This window comes from Salvelinus fontinalis, chromosome 13 (assembly GCF_029448725.1).
Source record: "Salvelinus fontinalis isolate EN_2023a chromosome 13, ASM2944872v1, whole genome shotgun sequence".
NCBI lineage: Eukaryota > Metazoa > Chordata > Actinopteri > Salmoniformes > Salmonidae > Salvelinus > Salvelinus fontinalis.
Window position 1 is genome coordinate 49,866,962 of NC_074677.1, and position 14,479 is coordinate 49,881,440.

The 14,479-nt window shown below is 40.9% G+C and overlaps 1 protein-coding gene across 1 annotated transcript; it reads right to left on the reverse strand.

Annotated features, from left to right (window-relative positions):
- Positions 1 to 789: 789 nt before the first annotated feature.
- On the reverse strand, positions 790 to 5,186 carry LOC129868876 (V-set and immunoglobulin domain-containing protein 1-like). Its single transcript, XM_055943199.1, has 7 exons — positions 5,144 to 5,186; positions 4,787 to 4,950; positions 3,179 to 3,383; positions 1,766 to 1,924; positions 1,541 to 1,657; positions 1,296 to 1,431; positions 790 to 1,193 (listed from the first exon to the last, which is right to left on the reverse strand). The coding sequence occupies exons 1-7, from the start codon at positions 5,184 to 5,186 to the stop codon at positions 1,043 to 1,045; spliced, it is 975 nt and encodes a 324-aa protein (XP_055799174.1). The 3' UTR covers positions 790 to 1,042.
- Between the last annotated feature and the right edge of the window lie 9,293 nt (positions 5,187 to 14,479).

Sequence of the window (14,479 nt, forward strand, 5' to 3'; positions counted from 1 at the left end):
AATTCAGGCTGTAACACAACAAAATGTGGAAAAGTTAAGGGGTGTGAATAGTTTCTGAACGCACTGTATATATACTACCACCCGAAAGGGCACTTGGCGAGTGGGAGTGCAAAGGGGCAGGTGCCCCTTTAACAAAAATGTATCTTATCTGTGCATGTATCTGGCTCTAATGTCAGTTAATTTTCCTGTGATTTTCCAGTTCTGGCCTTTCAGCTCCCCCTACTGGTCATTAATACTGTCTTTGAATCAGTATGTGGCATAATATTTGACAACAATGTTTTTTCTTTCTGTTCGGGCCAATTTTCTGGAGTATCCATCTGTCCGCACCAGAGACTTAAAGGTCCACACTCCTCTGTTTTCATGCATATATGAATCATGACTGTGGGATGAGATGGACTCTGTACTCACACAGCTCTCTCCCTCTCCTGATAATGAAAAAGGTGAAGGATTAACAGAACATTAACACAGAGCTCTATTCTAATCTTTTATACCATTCTTTTTCTCCATGGGCTCATTCTTAGAAATGTATTTCTTGGAGACAGCAGCAAGGTGTTAAGGTCAAGTGGTAGAGGCCACCTCTGATTGGCTGTGCTACTCTCATGTTGCTCTCCTCAGGTTGCCTGGAAAGGCCACAGGGAGTCATCACAGTCATTTCAGACCAAACATATTAGAGCTCTCCTCAGGATTTACCCCATGTCATTCCAGACCATGTGTATATCAACATTAGTAATGAAACGCTTGTCTCAGTTATGCAAAATTACATTTGTGTTTTATTGGTTAGATTGTCACAATGAATATGAAATGGGAATAAACATTTTGTCAGGGAAGGGGTGGATTACCACATTAATCAGGGTGTAGAGTGATTAGCATTTTTTTGGGTGTGTGAAATCAAGACAATTGGAATTCCTTATATCACATAAAACAAACATGAACCATTACTTAAATTGTGAATAAAAAAAAAACATCATACAAAAACACAAACTCCAGTGGAGTATTGTTTTTCAGAGTAGTGAGGTCACCCCAGACGTGTGTCAGGCCTCTCCTAAGCTTCGGCCTTCTCTCCGTCAGCGTCAGAATGGACGTGGCTGTTTGTTGCCATGGGAACCCCTCCGGAGGTCACATAGGCTTGATGGCCACTCCCCCTGGTAGGGACGCCTTCATATGCCACTGTGGCCGAACTCTTAGGGATGGCTCTGGCGGGGGAAAGGGAAACTGTAGGTAAAACACTGCACCACACATTTTAATTGTATTATTGTGAATGCGTGAAAAGTGCAGCACAAATCATAATCACTCACTGCATCTTTGTTGACTTTGAAGCCTTGTATTTCTGCTTCTTCATGGAGTGTGTCATGTACCAGATAATAAGGATAATAAGGACAGCTCCAAGAAGTGCTCCAATGACTGCACCAGCAATGGCCCCGTCTCTTAACTCTGTTAATGGTGGGATATTGGTGAGATGAATTACAGCAGTGTGTTTAAAGATTATATAGCCACATTCAATAAAAGTAAAAACAACAGCATACATATATATTACCCATACCATGGTTGAGCTCCACAGTGCAAGTAGCAGATCCTACAGCGTTAGAGGCACTGCAACAATACTCTCCAAACTCAAACTGGGATATGTTTCTGAAATACAAGGATCCTATTTTCGGATCTGAAAAGAAAGAGAAAGAACACAAGTCTAGCAAAAGCATTCTAATGAATCAGAGAACAACAGAGTGGTGGGGAATGTGTGTTACAGAGGAACAGTATGGCAACCCACCAGTGTTCCCCATTACAGGTGTCTTGGTCTTGTCCTGATCCACTCTGATCCAGGTATAGGTGGGGGTGGGGCTTCCCCGCTCACTGTGGCAGGTGAGGGTAACCAGGTGACCAGACTCCACATCACCATGGACAGCACAGAAAGGCACAGATGGCCTCTCTTACAGACCATGTAATAGAGAGAGAGAGAGCAAGAGTTAAGCTTACGTAATATGCTGCAAGCTGGACCCAGTTGATCCAACTACCGGCAATCAGAGAAAGTGCCCAAAGGGTATGGCCAAGTTAGACATAATAGTCAACACTTTGCCCTGGACCAGTAGCTAGCTATTTAAAATAATGACTTTATTATTCCCATGGGGACATTTTGGTTGCGACTCTATTCATAGATAAAAATATTATGAAACATAGACAAAGAACATATGCAATAAGTACAGGTAGAAAAGGGCAGTTCATGAGCGATCAATGATGAATCTGTACATTATACACTATACACAGCAGAACTACAGCAGAACTACAGCAGAACTACAAATTCAACTGTAGGCCAGCACGCTGGTCCTACTTGGGGTTTTTAACACTCAGGATTTGGTCTAGTACTAGGTACCGTTGACGCTGGAATGCAGAACACTGAATGCCAGGGCTTGATACGAGTCGTTACAGTGATACTTCATACATGAGCAGTCTAGTAAAGACGATGTCATCGCCCTGAGTGTCTCTTATGCTTTGCAATGGTGACAAAGGTGGCATTGTACTGTGCACAATGATACTGGCAGGGTTTACGGTGACTAAAATGAAGAATTTATACAACAGACATGACCAATTAAGACAATGATATATTTGTAAGATGAGCAGCCATTGGTACAATCAAATGTGTATGTAAACACAGCATGAAAAATAAAAGGCCAAGACCATTTCCATGGTAGGACTGAATACCGTGTATTACCTTCACCATATTGCTTCACTACAACCTCTCTGCTTTATCGAACTGGGAATCATTAATTTCATCTAAAATAGTCATGTGTCTCTCCAGTCTATTCCTGAGGAGTACAAGACATGTCGGAAGGCGGTCTTGTACTCCTGTGTTCCTGTTCTAATTTCTGACACTGACAATGAAGATACTAGTCTGCTCCAGTTCCCATGGAAACTACTGTGGACACTGAGGCCTGCAAGGTTGGCCCTGGTAAATCTGTGGATGAGTGGAATCACAGAAGGCACGTAATTCAACGATCACCAAACTCAGACTAGGAAAAACAGTGTAACTATTTCATAGATCTGCTCGCGTGTTGTGGTGACACTGAAATAGGAAGAAGATTTACGTTACTATTCAATTTATTAAATGTGACATCATTGTATTCATTTATGAAGTAAACCATGACTAATTTCAAAGCATTTGACCAAATGTAAAAACAGAACTTACCAAGAACGTTGACAATGATAGTGGCCTCAGTCTTCCCATTGACATCAGGGAAGTTGTGGACTTCGCAGGTGTAGGCCCCTGCATCTGACACTTGCATGTTGCTTATTGTTATTGAGGCATTGCTAGTAGTTGGATAGGTGGGAGCCTTCAACCTGCCTTCATACGGTTTAGAAATAACGTCCTCTCCTGACTGAGAGTAATACACCTAGAAAGTAACAGCAAGAATGTCTTATAGCTTACAGAAAAACAACCACTGGACAACGAACAGACTTTGTGCTGATATTTCAGAGACCTTACTCATTCTACAGAAGAAAGTTACAATATGTCTGTCACGCCCTGACCTTAGAGATCCTTTCAATTCTCTATTTTGGTTAGGTCAGGGTGTGACTAGGGTGGGCAATCTTTTCCTATTTCTTTGTTTGGCCTGGTATGGTTCCCAATCAGAAGCAGCTGTCTATTGATGTCTCTGATTGGGGATCATACTTAGGCAGCCTTTTTCCCACCTTAGTTTGTGGGATCTTGATTTTGTATAGTTGCTGTGTAGCATGCAGAACTTTACGTTCGTTGTGTATTGTGTTGTTTTTCGGTGTTCATTTAAACGAAAGTAAGATGTTTGCCTACCACGCTGCACCTTGGTCTCCTCATTCAAACGACGAAAGTAACAATGGCAGAAAAGTTGGAGCAACCTCAAGTGTTAGTGACTGTGTGACGTGAGAATTCTGATGTCTGAGGTTTTGCTCTACTGTAACACTGCCTCTGGTAAGAGGGCAGGGAGCCACTTGTGCTCTGGTGACTGTGCTTTTTTTTGTCGTTCCAAGGTGTGTCACAAAATGGGCGCTCAAGAGCAACCACCATATTGAATAGTACCTGCCTTGGCTTTTCTGAAAATACTGAAGCACAGCAATCAAGAGCGACGATGTACTGTTTGTGATTTAGGGGAGGTCCAGAATGAATTGCACTTTTTATTTTATTGTACTTTATATGATGATTTGAGAGCTATACTGTTTGATAAAATATTGAAAATATAACAGGAACTGTTCTGAATTAGAAAAACTTGAATGGTTATTTAGGAAAGAAGTATTCCTGGTTTCAAATTGTATCTCCAGCTTGGAAGACAAGATCAGTTGTATATTTGAAATGTTTTTGTTTTGTTCTCTCAATAGTTTTTCACTGCTGTATAAACGTATGTTTATATACTGTTTATGTATGTGTGCACATACAGACATAATGATTTTATTTTGCTACAGAAAATACAATGTCTTATATGCCCATGTGGGCATCCAGAAGATGCATGACACTGTAATAATAAAACAAATCAAATCATCGATCCTTGTGGGACCTCCTGCTATCCAACAGCATGCCCATCGACTGCAATGACTCTCCTGAACTTCCATGTATACCTGAAAGCAGTTCGATCACACATTTTCAAATTCAGACTTCTTTGTAAATCCCTGTAAGCACGATAACATTGCCTTTAGCACTCTTGTCCATGAACTGAACAATATCCTTTGGCGCACTAGGTGTGTAAAATGGTCCAGGTGAAATTGAGGACACAGAGGGAGTGTGACCATGTGGCAATATAAGACGTAGTAACGTCAGCCTACATACCTGCTGTGGCCCAATGGAGGTTTGGGCATCAAAACTCCACTGGATGATGATGTCGCTCGTGTTCTGAACGGTGGTAACAAACGTGCACTGGAGAAGAGCACTTTCACCATTTGTCACGTTCACAAATTTCTCGGGAACCGTCACTGTGATTAAATGCCCACATCCTAGAAAAAAAGAAGAATGTTAAAAAACTAAACTTTAAAAAAACTTTTATGAGTATTTTCCTCTGCTTGAACACGATCCTTTAATCTCAAATATGTCACACTCCAATGTGTAAGGCCAAGATATATACAGTAGTTACACAATCCTTCATTACTGTTTTTAAAAAGTATAATACAGGAACATATAGTTACTCACCCATCATGCTGAACAGCAGCGCCATTCTCAGTGTAGGTGACATTTTAAAGGAAATGTTCATGTGTCGTTCAATAAGCCAGTCGAGAGTGTTATCGTAGCAGTACCTGAAAAGCCCTCACCTTACTCAGTCCTTACCTATCAACTAAGGAGTAATGGGCAACGGCCAGGCAGAGTGTACTGTATTAGCCCGTGGTGACACTGTAGTAGTGGTCAGGCTGATTTTGTGCCTGTAGGTATCATGGGGATGTTTGCACAGCCATGTTTTCCATATCACCTAGACTGGGCGGGAACACTCTGACTGTTATCTTTCAAAATGCGGATTTGCATTTCCAAATTATTATTATTTGTTCATACTTCAGTGTTTAGACTTACAGGCAGGCCATGATGTCTGTGCTAAAGAATATATAACACAATTTAATATATGTTTTTGCACTTTACACCATCAGTTGTACACTATACCTTTTTGATTCTGTCTGTTAACCTTATTCCAGTGGCCCACTATGTATTGACAGTAACTGTTCCAGTAATTCATTATTTAGTATTTGGGCTGATGCTCATCTCTCCCTCTTCTATGCTCCAAATGTACCTTGTAATTCATTCTGGGTCAGGGCTTCTGAAAAAGGAATTAATGTAATGTAATCTCTACTTGGACTTTATCACCTGCCCCGAGGAAGTGTGAGCCAGAGCACTACAATACTCTGCTTATCTTTGGGGAGTTCACTCCCTGGCACTGCCGCTGAGTTATAAAAGCCAGTTTTGCCTGTGTCACTCTGCTCGTGCTAAGTGATCGACACGGCAGTAGGGGGGACAATGAATCACGTATAATTAATTGTGCATAATTACAATAAAGTGACATAAGAAATGAATGATGTGGAAATGTTGATCAGCAGTGACTAAACTGTCAGAGGGAAAACAGGGAAGGGGGATGTAGAGGGAGATGTGGAGAATGGAGGTGGTGTTGAGGAAGGGGAGTGGGAGGCAATCAAGTCATTGGGCACAGAGCTCATATACAGTACCCATCAAAAATTTGGACACACCTACCCATTCAAGGGTTTTTCTTTATTTTTACTACTTCTACATTGTAGAATAATAGTGAAGACATCAAAACTATGAAATAACACATACGGAATCACGTGGTAACCAAAAAAGTGTTAAACAAATCAAAACATATCTTATATTTGAGATTCTTCAAAGTAGCCACCCTTTGCTTGATGACAGCTTTACACACTCTTGGCACACTCTCAGCTTCGTGAGGTAGTAACCTGCAATGCATTTCGATTAACAGGTGTGCCTTGTTAATTTGTGGAATTTCTTTCCTTCTTAATGTGTTTGAGCCAATCAGTTGTGTTGTGACAAGCTACGTGTGGTATACAGAAGATAGCCCTATTTGGTAAAAGACCAAGTCCATATTATGGTAAAAACAACTCAAATAAGCAAAGAGAAATGACAGTCCATCATTACTTTAAGACATGAAGGTCAGTCAATGCAAAAAATGTAAAGAACTTTGAAAGTTTCTTCAAGTGCAGTTGCAAAAACCATCAAGCCCTATGATGAAACTGGCTCTCATGAGGACCGCCACATGAAACGAAGACCCAGAGTTACCTCTGCTGCAGAGGTTAAGTTCATTACAGTTACCAGCCTCAGAAAGGAAAGGAAGACCCAGAGTTACCTCTGCTGCAGAGGATAAGTTCATTAGAGTTACCAGCCTCAGAATTGAAAGGAAGACCCAGAGTTTCCTCTGCTGCAGAGTATAAGTTCATTAGAGTTACCAGCCTCAGAAAGGAAAGGAAGACCCAGAGTTTCCTCTGCTGCAGAGGATAAGTTCACTAGAGTTACCAGCCTCAGAAATTGCAGCCCAAATAACTGCTTCACAGAGTTCAAGTAAGAGACACATCTCAACATCAACTGTTCAGAGGAGACTGAGTGAATCAGGCCTTCATGGTCGAATTGCTGCAAAGAAACCACTACTAAAGGACACCAATAATAAGAAGAGACTTGCTTGGGTCAAGAAACATGAGCAATGGACATTAGACCGGTGGAAATCTGTCCTTTCGTCTGATGACTCCAAATTTGCGATTTTTGCTTCCAACCGCCATGTCTTTGTGAGACGCAAAGTAGGTGAACGGATGATCTCCTCATGTGTGGTTCCCACCGTGAAGCATGGAGGAGTAAATGGGATGGTGTGGGGGTGCTTTGCTGGTGACACTGTTTGTGATTTATTTCTAATTCAAGGCACACTTAACCAGCATGGCTACCACAGCATTCTGCAGCGATATGCCATCCCATCTGGTTTGCGTTTAGTGGGACTATCATTTGTTTTTCAACAGGACAATGACCCAAAACACACCTCCGGGCTGTGTAAGGGCTATTTGACCAAGGAGAATGATGGAGTGCTGCATCAGATGACCTGGCCTCTATAATCATCAGACCTCAATCAAATTGATAATAATGGCCCTGGAGGAGATTGCTGACAGTTTACGGTCCCGTAACCAATTGTGCTATAAGACAAGGGGTGGCGGTCTATGTGTATTTGTAAACAACAGCTTCTGCACGAAATCTAAGGAAATCTCAAGGTTTTGCTTGCCTGAGGTCGAGAATCTCATGATAAGCTGTAGACCACACTATTTACCAAGAGAGTTTTCATCTATATTCTTCGTAGCTCTCTATTTACCACCACAAACCAATGTTGGCACTAAGACCACACTCAATGAGCTGTATACGGCCGTAAGCAAACAGGAAAACACTCATCCAGAGGCGGTGCTCCTAGTGGCCAGGGACTTTAATGCAGGGAAACTTAAATCCGTTTGACCTAATTTCTACTAGCATGTTAAATGTGCAACCAGAGGGAATAAAGCACTGGACCACATTTACTCCACACAGAGATGCATACAAAGCTCTACCTCACCCTCCATTTGGCAAATCTGACCATAACTCTATCCTCCTGATTCCTGCTTACAAGCAAAAATTAAAGCAGGAAGCACCAGTAACTTGGTCAATTAGAAGTGGTCAAACGAAGCAGATGCTAAGCTACAGGACTGTTTTGATAGCACAGAATGGAATATGTTCCGGCATTCTTCCGATGTCATTGAGGAGTACATCACACCAGTCACTGGCTTCATCAATAAGTGCATCGATGAAGTCGTCCCCACAGTGACCATATGGATTACAGGCAACATCAACACTGAGCTAAAGTGTAGAGCTGCCGCTTCAAGGAGTGGGACTCTAACCCGGAAGCTTATAAGAAATCCCGCTATGCCCTCCGACGAACCATCAAACATGCAAAGCATCAATACAGGACTATGATTGAATTGTGCTACACCGGCTCTGACGCTCGTCGGATGTGGCAGGGCTTGCAAACTATTCAAATCAAATCAAATTGTGTTTGTCTTATACACATGGTTAGCAGATGTTAATGCGAGTGTAGTGAAATGCTTGTGCTTCTAGTTCCGACAATGCAGTAATAACCAACGAGTAATCTAACCTAACAATTCCACAACTACTACCTTATACACACAAGTGTAAAGGGATAAAGAATATGTACATAAAGATATATGAACAAGTGATGGTACAGAACGGCATAGGCAAGATGCAGTAGATGGTATCGAGTACAGTATATACATATGAGATGAGTAATGTAGGGTATGTAAACATAAAAGTGGCATAGTTTAAAGTGGCTAGTGATACATGTATTACATAAAGATGGCAAGATGCAGTCGATGATATAGAGTACAGTATATATATATATACATTATATTAAGTGGTGTTGTTTAAAGTGGCTAGTGATACATTTTTGATCAATTCCTATCAATTTCCATTATTAAAGTGAGCTGGAGTTGAGTCAGTATGTTGGCAGCAGCCACTCAATGTTAGTGGTGGCTGTTTAACAGTCTGATGGCCTTGAGATAGAAGTCGTTTTTCAGTCTCTCGGTCCCTGCTTTGATGCACCTGTACTGACCACGCCTTCTGGATGATAGCGGGGTGAACACCTCCCTCTGCAACTGGATTCTGGATTTCTTGACGGGCCGCCCCCAGGTGATAAAGGTAGGCTGGCTGGTTGGCTGACTGGTTGCATCACTACCTTGTATGGCAACTGCTCAGCCTCTGACTGCAAGACACTACAGAGGGTAGTACGTATGGCCCAGTACATCAATGGGGCCAAAGCTTCCTGCCATCCAGGACCTCTATATCAGGAGGTGTCAGAGGAAGGTCCGAAAAATTGTCAAAGACTCCAGCCACCCTATTCTAGGTCCAAAAGGCTTCTTAACTTCTTTGGGATATGTGGGACGCTAACGTCCCACTTGGCCAAAAGCAAGTAAAAATGCAGAGCGCCAAATTCAAATAAATTACTATAAAAATCTAACTTTCATGAAATCACACATGAAATACACCAAATTAAATCTACACTTGTTGTGATTCCAGCTAACATATCTGATTTCAAAAAAGATTTATGGTGAAAGCACACCTTGCGATTATGTTAGGTCAGTACATAACCACAGAAAAACACAACCATTTTTCCAGCCAAAGAGAGGAGCAACAAAAAGCAGAAATAGAGATAAAATTAATCACTAACCTTTGATGATCTTCATTAGATGACACTCAAATGACTTCATGTTACACAATACATGTATGTTTTGTTCGGTAAAGTTCATATTTATATCCAAAAATCTGAGTTTAGGCGGGACGCTACTGTCTCACTTGGCCAAAAGCCAGAGAAAATGCAGAACACCAAATTCAAAAAAATTACTTTATAAATCTAACTTTCATTAAATTACACATGAAAGATACCAAATTAAAGCTACACTGGTTGTGAATCCAGCCAACATGTCAGAATTCAAATAGGCTTTTCGGCGAAAGCAAACAATGCTATTATCTGAGTTAGCACCATAGTAAACACTTACTTTAATGTTAGTAAACACTTTCTTGTATGTTTACATACCTTACATTACTCATCTCATATGTATATACTGTACTCAATACCATCTACTTCATCTTGCCTATGCCGTTCTGTACCATGACTCATTCATATATCTTTATGTACATATTCTTTATCCCTTTACACTTGTGTGTATAAGGTAGTAGTTGTGGAATTGTTAGGTTAGATTACTCGTTGGTTATTACTGCATTGTCGGAACTAGAAGCACAAGCATTTCGCTACACTCGCATTAACATCTGCTAACCATGTGTATGTGACAAATAAAATTAGATTTGATTTGATTTGAGAGAGAGAGAGAAGCATATTTCAACCCTGCAGGCGCAACACAAACGCAGAAATAAAAATATAATTCATGCCTTTGACGAGCATCTGTTGTTGGCATTCCAATATGTCCCATAAACAACACAAATGGTCCTTTTGTTGGATTATTTCCGTCGATATATATCCAAAATGTCCATTTATTTTGCGCGTTTGATCCAGAAAAACACCGGTTCCAACTTGTGAAACGTGACCTACAAAATATCTCAAAAGTTACCTGTAAACTTTGCCAAAACATTTCAAACTACTTTTGTAATACAACATTAGGTATTTTTTTACGTAAATAATCAATAAAATTGAAGATGGGATGATCTGTGTTCAATACAGGATTAAAACAAACTGTAGCTAGCTTTCAGGTCACACGCCTCTAACTAACAGTAGACCCTCGTTCAAGATGGCCTTACTTCTTCATTACACAAAGGAAAAACCTAAACCAATTTCTAAAGACTGTTGACATTCAGTGGAAGTGGTAGGAACTGCAAGAAGGTCAATTAGAAATCTAGATTCCCAATGAAAATCTATTGAAAAGAGAATGACCTAAAAAAAAAAAATCTGAATGGTTTGTCCTCAGGGTTTCGCCTGCTAAATAAGTTCTGTTTTACTCACAGACATGATTCAAACAGTTTTAGAAACTTCAGAGTGTTTGCTATCCAAATCTACTAATAATATGCATATCTTATCTTCTGGAGATGAGTAGCTGGCAGTTGAATTTGGGTATGCTTTTCATCCAAACGGGAAAATGCTGCCCCCTATCCTTTAACAGCTAATCAAATGGCTACCCAGACTATTTGCATTGCCCCCCCCCCCCCCTCTTTTACGCTGACTAACCGGTGCCCCCGCACGTTGACTCTGTACCGGTACCCCCTGTATATAGCCTCGCCATTGTTATTTTACTGCTGCTGTTAAATTATTTGTCACTTTTATTTTCTATTTTTTACTTATCAATTGTTTTACTTACCACTTATTTTTCTTAAAACCGCATTGTTGGTTAAGGGCTTGTAAGTAAGCATTTCACTGTAAGGTACACCTGTTGTATTCGGCACATGTGACAAAGACAATTTGATTTGATTTGATTTGAGATGGTTTGGGATGAGTTGGACCGCAGAGTGAAGGAAAAGCAGCCAACAAGTTCTCAGCATATGTGGGAACTCCTTCAAGACTGTTGGAAAAGCATTCCTCGTGAAGCTGGTTGAGAGAGTGCCGCGAGTTTGCAAAACTGTCATTGAGGCAAAAGGTGGCTACTTTGAAGAATCTAAAATCTAAAATACATTTTCATTTGTTTAATACTTTTTTGGTTACTACGTGATTCCATATGTGTTTTGATGTCTTCACTACAATGTAGAAAATAGTAAAAACAAAGAAAAATCCTTGAATGAGTAGGTGTGTCCAAACTTTTGACTGGTACTGTACGTCTGCCAAGGTGTCATACCATGACCATCATTAGGATGTATGAAAAGGATCATCTGAAACAGCACCAGAAATGTCAGAGCAAAGCATGTCCATGTTATAGTTCTGCTGGGTTTATGAAAATGAAATGTGGCCATTGTGAATAAAACCTTATCAAACGGCATGACTAAACACACACACAAAAGAGAAAGAAAACATACAGGTTAATCATTGAAATCTCTAGGGCCTTACTGGTGTGGCCCTGCTAGCTCATCTAGTTTATGCAAACTGAAACTCAAGTATGCATCCACAGCAACCATACTGGGTGGGTGCTTTGCACTGAATGTGACATATAAGAGTGAGGAATGAAGACAATGTTATTGTTGGAAGTTACGTTTTAATGCCCAACAATTACAATAACATTTTGTCACCAATTAAATCAAAGAACTCAGAACAACATCCTTCCCAACATTATCTGTTGTCTGACTTCTCTCTTTGGTTGTTGTAGTTCTTTTTTTTCTTCAGGACATGGTCATGATTCCAATTGACCCTGAGAGTATCCAAAAATCCAACATGCAAGTAATTTACATTGGCCATAGATGCGGTAAAGAGGTCAATCGAACTCGACCAAAACAATGGAATTGCCATGGAAACGTGTTGGGGGAATGGGCTGTGGTGGAAAGATCCTCAGTCTCCTCATTGCCCCCCAGCAAAATTAGCCTACATTTAGGCTATTGTTTAAATGTGTATTTCTCACTAAGTTGAGGTAAAAATCGGAGTATAATACTTGTATGGATGTCAACCCCAGTACATATTCATGTCATTGTCACCAATCAACTGCATTACAGTTAAAAACGACTTTGACTACCACCATCGATTTATGTATGGTTGCTATGCTACCAGCTTATACAAATGGGAGTTAGCATTTAGTAGTCACTTCTTCTAAACCTGAAAAGGGACTTCAGCCAAATGTATCCAAATCGAGCTTAAGTAACCACATTGTGGGCCTGTTACAATACATAAATCATGACGGATTTGATGAATATCCACTTTGTTAGATTTGTTGAATGTGCGCCAATCTGGTCAATGGAACCTCTGCGTTCCATTGACTCCTTTACCGCATCTATGGTTTGTCACTGTGCTCTAGTCATCTTTGCCATGGAAATGCTCTAGACCTTTCCAAAGTTTTCCTCAGCATTCAGAAAGACAACTTCTGATATTTGAAGCACATTGGAAAACCTTATCAGTCTGCCTTTTTGAGAAATGTAAACAAAAAATGAACCGAAAAGTCTCCCAACAACGTTTGGCGATGGATAAGACGTTAAATACATTTTTATATCCGGATTTGAAATGACAACTACAGTGTATCAACATTTGTATTACAGGAAAGCCTAAAGGGGGTCTCACAGTAGTTTGAAGTTTGACATTACACAGTAGTTTAATATTTTACATTACATTAAGGCCTAGATTAATCATGAATACTCCATTTGGAATTCTGTTCAGAAATGACACATCGTTAACTGTTTTGAACAGGAGTTTATCATTCATGAGACCCAAGTCGTCTCTTCCAGCGATGGGTATGGACAAGGACAGGGTGACCTGGAGATAAAGACTGAGACTGCTGGGGCGTCCCAGCCAGAGGACTCCCAGCCCATCCAGAGCATCCAGAACCTCTCCTATGGCATGTACTATCCTACACCTTTGTGCCTGGGTATAAGTGATCGACAGGGCATCCATCAAAAGACACCGCGACGAGTCTGATGAAGAAGAGGAAATGTTTCAAAGACCCCTCTGAATTCCTCACAGGTACTCACATCTCTTTTTCTTCACTGTAGTGCAGAGAAGTGGACCAAGCAGTCACCGAATCCTGGAAAGAGCTTGGCGCCTTGCCCAATCAGTGATGGATGCAGAGAACGACTGTGGTCATATTTATGACATGGTGACCGGTCAGAGCGATAGTAGCAGTCGTCCTGTCATGCTGACCCTGGTTGTGAAGATGTCAATATTAGCGGTATCAGCCCATGTAGATCCTGAGGAGGACCACTGCACGCTGGTCCTGCCTCCCAAAAAAGGAGGCCCTGTCTGATTGATGCAGCATATTTACCTAGTTTAATAAAACTATCTATTAAAACTCCGCTTGTGACCTGTCCTCTCTCTCTCTCTGTCCATTAATCACGCTATAAAAAGAGGCCTTTGTAACTCTTCCAGGAGTCGTGACATGGTCTTAAATTCCAACGTGGCTCTCATATTTTAAACCTCTCTCTTGCACTCATTGATTTTTATGGTCTCTTAAAATGATCCCAATCAAGTAAGTGTCAATGTTTAGTGATATGATAAACTATGCTAGCTCCCTCAAACGCAGAGAGCCGAAGGGCTTCACTCTTACTGTGCTTTGATGAGAATATTAGCCTGGAGAACACAGTGTGCAGGTCTGCCTGTAATTACATATAATCATCTCATATTAGATTCGATTAGGTAACAAAGACGTTGGTTTTGGCTGCTGTTGTTGTTCAGCCAGAGTGGTTCATAAGAGATGTGATTTAGCAGTGGTGTAGTTAGATCCTCTGCCAACAGAGAGCAGTGTTGGCTGCCGACTGATGAGTGGGAGGGAAGGCCATTTGGGAGATGGAGGTGAGGGGAGTTTGAGGCGTGCGATGACAACAGAGAGAAGACCTCCTCTCTGTCCTCAACATGGCTCA

Excerpts from the sequence above, each read along its gene's own strand:
- LOC129868876 (XM_055943199.1), bottom strand. The coding sequence starts at position 5,186 with ATGTCACCTACACTGAGAATGGCGCTGCTGTTCAGCATGATGG. Across the intron at positions 1,658-1,765 it reads ACCTGTAATGGGGAACACTG|ATCCGAAAATAGGATCCTTG; the intron begins GTGGGTTGCCAT and ends CTTTCTTTTCAG. Across the intron at positions 1,432-1,540 it reads CACTGTGGAGCTCAACCATG|AGTTAAGAGACGGGGCCATT; the intron begins GTATGGGTAATA and ends CACCATTAACAG.